Genomic DNA, 12,388 nt, shown 5'->3' with positions numbered 1-12,388 from the left:
ATGACAACCAAGCAAAAATGAATCTTTAGGTAAGGTATCAATGTTTGCCACTAACCTCTGGAGTGCCACAATCACATTCCTCTCCAACGTCCAAACGTTTATCACCACAGCTTGATTGTCTTCCTTGGACCACCACTTTTGAAATGGTTTGATTTTGAAGACATTCAAATTCAGGCTGTGAAACTACATGTTTAAATTCATCCACGCTGCAACTGCTAAACGACTTTACACCACGGGAACGTCTAAAATTAAATTATATTCTTCAGATAAAATAACTATCGAAGTCACACTCTTCAATATAGCACTATTAATTCTGTACAACTTCAGTCAGAGAAAAATAAGAAGGAGGGGAGGGTGCTTTGATTTTTAATGTAAGTCATAAATGTAAGCAGCAAGTTTATTTATATTGTAATTTAATGTAATAGAATCTAGAAAGTAGAGAAGTTAAGGTGACATGAGTTAGAATATATTAAAAACAACAATGCCTGGAACCCAAAAATCTATTTAAGTATGTCCCATTATTCATTTTTGCATTATTATTGTCAACATTACATTTATGATCATTATTATAAGTAGCACTAATTATCATTAAGAATATTAAGTATACTAGAAAATATGTATGGAAAATTAAAGAAGAAAAGATAGTTGATTGTGTTAGTGAAAAATCATCAACACTTGTTCCTTAGTAACAATCAAAAGATCTCAACGTTAAGTATATAAAATGTATAAGTCTTAGATTATTCCTTAATTTCAAATTTCTATATTTCTATGTGTACTGTTGAACGAGTTTTTGTTTAATTGTATAACAATCTCAAACTTAGAGAAATGATACAAATATAGTCCAATATTTTTTCTTGAAACAGTAAAAAGTAAGTTAACATCAGACTATTTTTCTAAATATGTTCTCATTAATTTTAGAGAAAGAGGAAGGGAGAGGGAGAGAGAGAAACATCTATCAGCTACCTCCTGCATGGCTCCTACCAGGGATCAAGCCCTCAACCTGAGCATGTACTCTGACTAGAAATTGAACCAGCAACCTCTTTGTGCATGAGCCTATGCTCAACCAACACCAACCAGGGCTAGCATGTTTTTATAAGTGTAAATATTTTAATGTATGATTCATACATAGAAATGAATTCTCCTAAAACAGATACTTTAAAACCAGGAAATAATAACATATTATCAATGCCTAATCCTAAAATTTCATTCAAAATTTTCCTTCAGCATGATATTGAAACTTTGCTAGCAAAAGGATAGAGTTCAGAATCAATCATTGCATTTAGTTCTCGTGTCTCCTTAGTCTAGTCACCTATGATTTTTCATTGGATTTTATGACCTCAAAAGTTTTATCACTACAGACTGATTTTTTGGTAAATTGTCCCTCAATTTCAATTTATGAAATACTTCCTTATAATTACACTAGAGGCCTGGTGCATGAAATTTGTGCATGGGGCGGGGGATGTCCCTCAGCCCAGCCTGCACGCTCTCCCATCTGGGATCCCTCTCACAATCCGGGACTACTGGCTCCTAACCACTTGCCTGCCTGCTTGATTGCCCCTAACCACTCTGCCTTCCAGCCTGATTGCCCCCTAATTGCTCCCCTGCTGGCCTGATTGACGCCTAACTGCTCCCCTGCTGACATGATTGTCCCCAACTGCCCTCCCCTGCCGGCCCAATCGCCCCCTCTGCCTTCCCTGCAGGGCTGAGGGGACTGGAAGACTGAGGCTGGATGAGGCAGGGCTGAGGGGACTGGGGGATTCCGGCTGGATGAGGCGCACAGCACCTGCCACCCCCCGGCGGGGCTGAGGGGTCTGGGTGACTCCAGCTGGATGAGGCGGGGCTGAGGGGACTGGGCACCACCATCTTGTGGCTGTGGACGCTGCCATCTTGTGAGGGTGTGACAGTCAATTAGCATATTTCCTCATGTTTTCCTAACTAAATGGCTGTGGGCACTGCCATCTTTGTGAGGGTGTGATGGTCAATTAGCATATGCCCTCTTTATTAGATAGGACTAGTGGCCCAGTTTTTTTTCCTAGTTTTACTCTTTAGTTTGTCAGAGACTTGGGGATATTAAATTACCATCTGACTTCCATCTTTTCCCTTTTTTAAAATATAGTCCTCCCCAGGTAAGGAGCCATCTTATCTTGGTTTTTATTCTAATACTGCCTTCCTTTCTATGACAAGAATGCAAAGCTACATCTTAGGGCACCTCTTTCACTAGTTTCAACTCCTTTCTAAATGATCTGACCATGGTTTTAATTCCCATCAATATGCTGATGGCTCACACACTCTAGATCCCTTGTCCTCAGAGATCCTGATTTTATAACGGTGCACTTAACTCTAATGAATGACTCAGTGCCTCCAATATAACATATACAAAATGCCTCAAGATTTTGCAACTTCTCCATTCCTAATATTTGCCTTTTTCAATATCTGTTAATAAGCTGTGATATCCAAAAATCTACAATAAAACTTGCCATTTTCATTTCTCTCAATCTTAATTGCTGTAATTATGATAATCATCTCCCCAATGTTATTATAATATTTCCCTCTGATGTATTGTTCATTCATTTTAAGATAATTTTTATTAGCCGTACTGTATAAATCAATTTAAAATGTGGTTTGCTACATTGATCATAAAATCCCACCTCTCACATCATGATTACATGACCAGGCTCTTTCCTACATACCCTATGTTAGTGACTCCTGGACTTCTTCCCCTGACTCAGTGTTCTTTAGCCTCTTTGCATTTCACTTTATTTTCCTTATGCCTTCTATATATGTCCTTATAGTCCCAGCTATTTCTTTTGTTTTGCATTTTTATCACCCTCCCCCCTCAATCTCCATATTCTAATCTGTTGAGTTTCTCAAGCTTCTTGCTATCCAAGTATTACTCACTTGCTTACCCTAAAAAGTACTTAACAAGTTCTTTACATGACCATATTCATTCCTTCTCTTTAGGTCCCTACAGAATTATTTCCTAGGCCACGTTATTAGCAAGTTTTTTCTCCCCATGTATTCCCTATTTACCTCTTTCTGGGCACCTATCATAAGATGTTTATATTTTGTTTATTCTATGGCCACTTTTTTCTTTCCTGTCCCTGATGGGCTAACATTAAGATATTTAGAACTTACCTATCTTGTTAACCATTGGTAAGGCAAACACACACAACTCTACAACACAGTCAATGCTTGTTACATTTTTTAAATGATAAATAAATTTCATTTCAAGACTCTATAAACCCCAGAAAGTCATTATAGCAAACACTTTCTTTCAAGACATTGAATGTAGAAATATTAAGCACATTTTCTACAATATCAAATCCTCGTTTTATTTCATAAGTTTTAAATAAGCACAAATATATGTAATAAAAATCTTCTTACTCTTAAGTTATATTGTAAGAGATTATACATCAAAAACTACTGCAAACATTTACCAAAAAATATATAGATTGATAGAAACAACATCTTACATTGCTTGAGGATTCATAATGCATGTAGTTCCAGGACAGTAACAATTATAGATGTCATCATATCTTAATCCCAGATTAACTCCAAGCAGCTGTGCAATAACAACTGAAAATGCCTCTAAAGACATCCTCTTTGGATACTAAATACAAAAAAAAAAAATATGTTGCTTAAGTTATTTCTTCACCTATTTGATAATTTCAATAAATAATTTGTGGGCATACTATCTAAATGCAAATACACATTTAAGAAAATAGCATTCCAAAGCTCAATAATTTCTTAGGAATATGAAAATATGGTAAATGGTAGTGGGCTATTTTAAGAAGTGTTTTTTTTTAATCCAAATGTCATTGACATGAAACAGATAAAATTAATACTATTTTACACTTTTATTATATGTTGCTGATTTAAATAAAAATAATTTAAATATTTTTTAGAATAAGCATTGTTTCAGTCACTGTATTATTTTCCCACAAAAAAAAATACACAAATTCTTAAGGGTTAAATTGGCATTTAGTTTTGACTTCATAAGTAGTTTTAGGAATAAAAGTCAAATTAAATTTTTTCTGAATAAGGCAAAATACTATAACACCTTTCAAGTAGCATTTCTTTTGTTTTAAAAAAAGGCAAAAATAAAAGACAGTATGCTTACAAATTATTTATTGCAGTAATGTCAGGAAGACATAAACCCCTGACAACCAAAGATCTTTTACTATCTACACAGGTTTTCTTTCTCCACAATGTCATGGAGTTGGAATTACATGATATTTAGCCATTTCTGATTGGCTTCTTTCACTAATGACTTATGTTTTCTCCATGTCTTTTAGTGACTAAATTGTCCATTATTTAGTCACAAAATAATATTCCTTAATATGGATTTACCCCAGTTTGTTTACCCCTTCACCTACTGAAGGACATCTCGGATGCTTCTGATATTTGGTAGTTATGAATAAAGCTGCTCTAAACATTCATGTGCAGGTTTGTATGTGGGTGTAATTTTTCAACTCATTTGTGTAAATGCCAAAGAGAACAATATATGGATCATATGGTAAGAGTATGTCAAATCTTGTAAGAAATTGAAAATTGTTTTCCACAGTGTCTGCACCATTTTGCATTCTCATCAACAATGAATGAGAGATCCTGTTTCTTCACATCCTCACAGCATTTGTTGTTGTGTTTTTCCCTCTCAGTACAATATTAAATTGGAGTGGCAAGCTATAGTCCTGCCTTTTTCCACATCTTAGTGGAAAAGCATTTAGTTTCTCACCAAAAAGTAGTGATATTAGTTATAAGATTTTTTATAAATGTTCTTTCTCAATTGAAGGATTTCCCTTCTAGTCCTAGTCTGCCATATTTTTAAATTATAAATGGTATTGGATTTTGTCAAATGCTTTTTCCATATCTATTGATATGATCACATGATTTTTCCTCTTTGGTATACGGATGGGCTAGATTGCATTAATTGATTTTCAAATGATGAACCATTCTTAAATGTTTAAAAAAAATTCCAGGTATAATATTAACAAAAATTTTTAATTCTTACACTAAAAAATACAATAAATGAACTTAAAAATTCCCTAGAGGGATTCAAAGCAGACTTAATAAGGCAGAAGAATCAATCAGTCCTAAATATAGGTCAATTGGAATCACTGAGTCAGAGGATAAAAAAGAAAAAGAATAAAGAAATTATAAAGAGCCCATGGGCACTGACAAGCAGACCAGTCTATGGATTATGAGAGTCTACTAAAGAAAAGGGTTAGAGAAAGGGGCAGAGACCTTAATTGGAGGCCTAAACTGAGGCAGAAAATGAACACGAAGATTTAAAAGTTTTCTCTGGCTGCATTCATCATTCTCTGTCTGTATTTGGCCTTTGCTCCTATTATAATGTGTCTTTTTTGTGATTCTCTTTGAATTTACCCTAGGTGGAGTTCGTTGAATATTTTAAATCTTCAGTGATTCCAATTGACCTTTGTGTTCAAGATCCCACATAAAATAAAGTCTTAGAACTAATAAATGAATTGCAGGATATAAAATCAAAACAAATGTATTGTGTATCCATACACTTAAAATGAATAATCTCAACTGCAGTGGACATTCTCTGTGGATCAGAAACATGAGACTCAGAAACTTCATGTTTGAAAGTGACCTAAAGTGTGTCATGGAGAGAATGGTACCCAGGCATGTTGACTGTTTTCATTGTTGGTATTGGACTGAATCCCAGGAGAGGGAATGGGGGAAACATCATTACAGAGAAGCCTAGGACTTGTCATTGCAAGGCCTTACTACAGTGCTCCCATGAGTACTAAGTGCATATGTTCCTAATTTCACTCATCATAGGGTAAAATATTTTTATTAAAAATCATCTATTTGAGATTCTAGAGGATATAGAAATTTGTTAAGTATATAGTTTTACTTCAAGTGCCTTTGTTTTCCTTTTAATTTTGCTCCCCAGTGTTATATACTCTTTTTTTTTCAATTACAGTTTACATTCAGTATTATTTTGTATTAGTTTTAGGAGTACAGCACAGTAATTAGACAACCATATACTTCACAAAGTTTCTCCCTGATATTTCTAGTATCCACTTGTCACCATACATAGTTGTCATAATTTTATTGACTAGATTCCCTATGCTGTTATCTACTATTAATGGAGTTTTGTGCACATCCTTTTGGTTTGTGTTGATGAACAGTTGATAGGCAAGTAGTGCTTTGGGGCATATATATTGGTTATTATATAGCTCATTTTGAATTTGTTCAACTAATTTGTTGAAATAATTTCCAGAAATTTGAAATCCTAAGGCTAAGGTACCCTAAATTTATATTTTTAGTCAAAACTGTAGCTTTTCCATAATGTAGATACTCCTCATCAATCTATGTCCCAGTGTTTGCTTAAGAGAGTAGAAACTGTACAAAATCATTCAAAACTGAAAAACATAGATATTAGTGTCTTTATTATTTGATTGTGTGGTATTGCAAAGAAATTATCATTGTTCAGTTCAATCATCATAAATTATTAATCATTAATTGTCATTTGTATTATTTCATTTTCTTTCTTTTTTTTTTTTTTCAGTTCCTTGGGCTGATTAGTGTTTTTGTTACTGGTTTCTAAAAGCTCCATTAACCATTTGTCATGCATTGCAAATGAAATACCATGATTTTTGTTATTATTTTACTGCAGTATTTTATTTTTTGGCTAGACAAAAGTTGTGTACTAAAATATAATCATGTCTATTTTTAAAAAAGAAAATAATTCAAGTTGCAATAGCATATAAAAGTGAAATACTTAGGGACAAACTTAAGCAAGGTTTTCAAAGACTTGAACATTGAACACTGTAAAATATTGCTGAAAGAAATTACAGAAGACACAAATAAATGAAAAGTCCATGTCCATAAATGGAGGACATAATATTGTTAAGATGTCACTACTTCCCAAAAGCAATCTTAATATTCAATGCAGTCCCCATAACAATTGCAACAGCATTTACTGGTAGAAGTAGAAAGAAAAATAATCTCAAAATTCCTATGGAATCTCAAGGGACCATGAATAACAATTTGAAAAAGAAGAACAAAGTAAAAGGACTCACTTTTACTTATTTCAAAACATAGTACAAAGCTAATACAATAAAAATGGTGTTATATTTTAAAGGAAAACCTATAAATCATTGAAATAGAAGAGAGAACCTAGAAATTAACCCTCATATACTGTATATGTTCAAATGGTCTATAAAAAAAAGGCTACCAAGACCACAAAATGAGGAAAAGATAATCTGTTCAACAAGAATATTGAATGGAGAAAAGATAAGTCTCTTCAAAAAATGGTGATGGGAAAACTGAATACCCACATGGAAAAGAGTAAACTTGGACTCTTATATTATACCATATGCAAAATGTAATTCAAAATGGATGAAAAATCTAAAGGTAAGACCCAAAACTACAAAACACCTAGAATAAAACATACAGGAAAAGCTTCATGACATTGAATTTGACAATAATTTCTTGAATATAATTCCAAAAACACCAGCAACAAAAGCAAAAATAGGCAAATGGGATTACATTCAACTTGAACTTTTTGTGTTTCAAAGGGCACAAACAACGGAGTGTAGAGACAACCTACAGAATGGGAGAAAATATTTGTAAATCATGTATCTGATAAGAGGTTAATATCCATACTTTAAAGAACTCCTACCACTTAACAACAAAAAGTTAAATAGGTCAATTAAAATATGGACTAAGGATTTGAATAGACATTTCTCCAGAGATGATATACAAAAAGCCAAAATGCATATGAAAAGATGCTCAATATCACTAATAATCATAATAATGCAAATCGAAACCACAATGATATTATCACCTCATATCAATTAGAATGACTGCTATTTAAAAGCCCAGAATATGCCCTGGCTGGGTGGTTCATTTTTTTTTTAGCATCATCAAATACACAAAAGGGTTGCAGGTTAGATTCTCAGGGAACACACCTAGGTTTCAGGTTCATTCCCCAGGCTACAATTGATGTTTTTCTCTCACATCTATGTTTCTCATTCTCTCTCTCTCTCTCTCTCTCTCTCTCTCTCTCTCTCTCTCTCTCTCTTTCCCTCTCTCTCTCCCTCCCTCCCTCCCTTCTTTCTTTCCTTCCTTCCTCTCTAAAATCAATAAACATGTTCTAGGGTCAGGTGAGGATAAAAAACAACAGAAAATAACAAGTGTTGGTGATGTTTTAATGCTGCAATGTGAACTGCTAGGATTATAAACTGGTGTAAACAGTATGACATTTCATCAAGTTATTAAAAATAGAATTACCATATGATACAGCAAAACTAGTTTTGGGTATATATCCAAAATAATTGAAATAGAAGAGATATCTGCACTGCCATTTCATTGCTGTATTATTCACAATAGCCAAGCTATATAAACAACCTAAGTGTCTATTGACAGATGAATGGCTAAAGAAAATGTTACACATACACACACTCACACAGATATGCATGTATACATACATACATACATACATGGACTATTATTCAACCATAAAAAAAATTAAACCCTGCCTTTGGATATACCTGAATGGTATAATGCTAAGTGAAATAAGCCAGACAAAGACAAATATTACATGATTTCCCTCATACGTGGGATGTAAAAATGTCATACTCAGAGAAGCAGAGAATACAATGGTGGTTGCCAGGAGCTAGGAGGTTTGGCAAATAGGGCCATGTTGCTCAAAGGGTATAAAGTTTCAGCTTTGCAACATGAAAAGGTCTGCAGATATGTTTCGCACAATATAAATAAACTTAACATTACTGCACTGTATACTTAAAAATAGTTAAGATAACTATATTTTACTAGTATCTGTATCTTACCATTATAAAAATCCTTTTAAAATTTCATCATTTGAGTTTCCAAATCCATTACAAAGCACTTTCTAAAATCTGTCAAAACAGTATGGTTGATACACTATATGTACTTTCCTTAAAGTATATATTAACTTTCAAAAGGGTATGTAATTACTGAAGAAATAGGAATAAAATGCATACCTGAGCAATTGCTACAGCAAGCTTTCGATCGCATGTCCTTCCATGATATGTTGCTCCCATGTAATTAGGATAATCCCTATAACTAAATAATAAAATTTTTCTTGAGGATAAGTGCATTTTAAATTATTAATAACTCAATGATGTTTTAAGAATTGGATTCCTCAATAGAGTTATGTTTTTCAAAATGTGAATATTACATATCAAGTCCAATGTGTTTAATCATTTTTGTGTTTGGGTAGATAGTTTCTACAAAGTTAAGTGCTAAGAGATGCTTCAACATTATTTGATACACATCTCAGAATCCAGCAGTGGCTAATCCTTCAAAAAAAATTAATCAACACTGTTGTCAACACTGGATGGATATAATTCTACGATGTAAAACTCAGGATAACTTATTGCCATGATTTACACATAGCAAAACCTTTAAAGTATGTAAAAATGTTGGCTTATAGTGCAAATAGAGAGACAGAATATGCAAAGAAAAAAAGAAGGTAGGATGTACAAAGTGTCATCATTCATTTTAGTTCTTAGGTAATGTTGCTCCTGAATTCTCAAATCTGACCTTTGATTCACATGTTACCTTGTTATCTGATGTTTTTGTTTTGCATTTTGCCAACATTGTACTCATACACTATTTTTTGTCATTATATATAAAACTAGCGTTCCCGTTGCAGGAAAAATCCTGCAATAGGGTTTCCTGCTGCACTCTACCCCGCCCCGCCTGCTCTCCTCCCTTGTCCCCCGGCCCGCCTTCTCCGCCAGCCCTCCCCGCTCTCCTTCCTTCTCCCCCGGCCCTGCCTCCACTCCTCCCTTCTCCTCCCCCCGGCTTGCTTGCTTCTCCGCAGCTTTGCTCCCTTCTGCAGCTCTTGGCTTCTTTCTATGCTGTCTTGATATGCAAATTAGCCGCCATCTTTGTTGGGGTGATTTGCATACTCGTCCTGATTGGTTGGTGGGCGTGGCTTGGCTGGTGGGCGTGGCTTGGGCGAAGCAAAGGTGCGGTCAATTTGCATATTTTTCTATTATTAGGTAGGATTTTGTATATCATTTTTATAGTTAATATATCAAGTAATTTGATAAACCATATTTTCAATGTAAATAAGGAACTCACATCAACAAGAATGCCATATCATGGGATCTCTGAAACAAATTGTTTTCTTTCCATGACACAAATCTTTGTAGTAGTTCATTAGCTTCCCCAGTACATAAAATCTTATTTTTATCTGACCAAATCTCCAAAGATGTTAACATAACAGTCAGTTTCAGCTGGGAAAACATCTGAAAACAGAAGATGCATGATATACAGTTTAGACAATCACAAATATAACATTACATCTCTATTATAGAAATGCTAATATATTCAATTTGCTGTAATTTGGAGATGAAACTGATTGGAAGTGAAACAGGTTGATAGGACTATACTTTTATAAAAATATAAATTTTACTCATACAAATAAGGTTATTGCATAAATGAGATTGTTTCTTATGGATCATAAAAACTTACAGTGTTGACAAGACCAAAGATATGGACAATTTTCTCAGTTGCAACAGCCGCTTCAGAGCCCATATAACCATACTGAAAGACAAATTCTGTTTCTTAATTACTGGTGAAAATGACTAAATTACCATATTTCAATAGATATAAAATATTACAATAAGTGCCTAAGTGAAAGGATAAAAGCAGAAGATTAAGATTAATCAAATGCTTAAGTTTTAGACATAAACCTATAGCATTTACATATTAATCAATACTATTAAAATGATAAAGTTATGATTATCTTCCTGTTTACACATACAAAAATTAAGGGTCAAAATTTAAGATTATAAATACTAAGGGTAAGAACCAGAACTCAAGTCTCTAGTTAAACCACTAAGTCTTTCAGTCTAACACAGAGCTCTGAGTACCATAATCGTGAAAAAATTTAAAAATATACTCTCATTTAAGAGAACAAAAATAATATTTTCTCTGAAATCCTTCATATTGTGTGTTCACACACATGTCTGTGTTTGTGAAAAGCATAAAAGTGGCAGTTGGAGATTTTCAATAATCTCCAGCAAGTCTGCAGAAAACTAGTGACAGAAAAGAAAATGCATTGGCCACAGGTCTCTGATATAGACAAAAGAGAGTCTATATGATTCTCTTCTCATAGCTCATTGGAGAGTGTTTGCACTTCGTTATTTATCTGCATATGACCTTTCTCAAAAAACCACATTATAAATTTACACACTGCAGCATGTGTGTGGTATGGGTGAGGATGGTCCTCTATAAGGCTAAACATGTGAAAAGTAACACAAAAAAATATGTGATTATGGAAATGAGTCAATAATCACAAATTATCAATACCCCAAATGTCAAAGACTACGAAAAACCCACTATGTGCAAATTCAAATTTAAAAACATCTTCATTATGAAGACACAGAAATATTAAAAGTATGAAAATATGTACCAAGAAATTACTAGATAGAAAGCAGATGCCATATAATATGAGTTATATTAATAGTACAATAGTTACATTATTATAAAAAAGCTTAAGGCAAAAAATAAACATAATATTTATCAATATAATTGAACATTGATAAAATATTCAATTCATCAGAAAGAAGAAAGCATTCTAAACTTCATGGTAACTAATAACAGCAAAAAATGTGTAAAATAAACTTTAAGAGAACTATAAATAGAAATTAACTGTCATAGTAAAGGATATTAACATAGTTCCCTTAATCATTAAGAAATCTAGGCTGCCTTACTGTCATGATGGTGGGATGGGTAAATGCTGTGCTCACCTCTTCCCACAATGACATCAAAATTACAACTAACATCAAAGAGAATCTCCTGAAGACTAGCTGAACACAAGTCCTATGACATAGGATAAAGAGAAGAAGCTATTACAAAAATGGTACGAGGAACAGAAATGCTGAAAAGGCTGCTCCCATACCCACATTGCAGCTACACAAGGTGAGGGTTATCTCAGCAAGGAGGACCCCTATGAGGAGATCTATGGGTGTGAGGCTGCAACCTTTTGCTTGCAGCCTCACACCCATCTTCCTGGTCCAGGACTCCAAGGTCAAGAAGAGAAGTCCCCAAAACATTTAGCAGTGAAAACCAGTGGGGATTGCAGCTGAGAGAGATAGAAAATGACTGGAGATCTAGAAGCTGCAGATTTTTAAGGTACTGGGCACAGACCCACTAGCTCACAAATTCATTCTCTGAAATCCAGTACTAGGACAGCAACTTGCAAAGTGTCAGGGACATACAAGGAGGAAATGATTAATTAGCTTCAGGGTGAGTGTTGAAGGAGCAGGGAACAGGACAGCTCTCTGGGCAGACACTACTAGTAGTTCCTTTGTTGAGCGCTTTCTCCACCCACTCAGGTGCCAAATCTGACCTCTCCATT

General features: G+C 34.2%; 1 protein-coding gene across 1 annotated transcript in view; it reads right to left on the bottom strand.

Annotated features, from left to right (window-relative positions):
* LOC307104491 (A disintegrin and metallopeptidase domain 3-like) overlaps window positions 1-12,388 on the bottom strand; it is a gene marked incomplete at both ends in the record, with an annotated part of 80,152 nt that overhangs the window by 42,882 nt on the left and 24,882 nt on the right. Inside the window, 5 exons of the mRNA XM_079779377.1 lie at window positions 56-242; window positions 3,474-3,610; window positions 8,997-9,078; window positions 10,105-10,271; window positions 10,498-10,569. Coding sequence (XP_079635503.1) covers window positions 56-242; window positions 3,474-3,610; window positions 8,997-9,078; window positions 10,105-10,271; window positions 10,498-10,569 — 645 coding nt within the window. The remainder of the gene's footprint in view (window positions 1-55; window positions 243-3,473; window positions 3,611-8,996; window positions 9,079-10,104; window positions 10,272-10,497; window positions 10,570-12,388) is intronic.

This window comes from Cnephaeus nilssonii, assembly GCF_951640355.1.
Source record: "Cnephaeus nilssonii genome assembly, chromosome: 8".
Taxonomy (NCBI): domain Eukaryota; kingdom Metazoa; phylum Chordata; class Mammalia; order Chiroptera; family Vespertilionidae; genus Cnephaeus; species Cnephaeus nilssonii.
The sequence above is the reverse complement of the archived record's forward strand: the minus strand, read 5'-3'. Positions and strand labels throughout refer to the sequence as shown.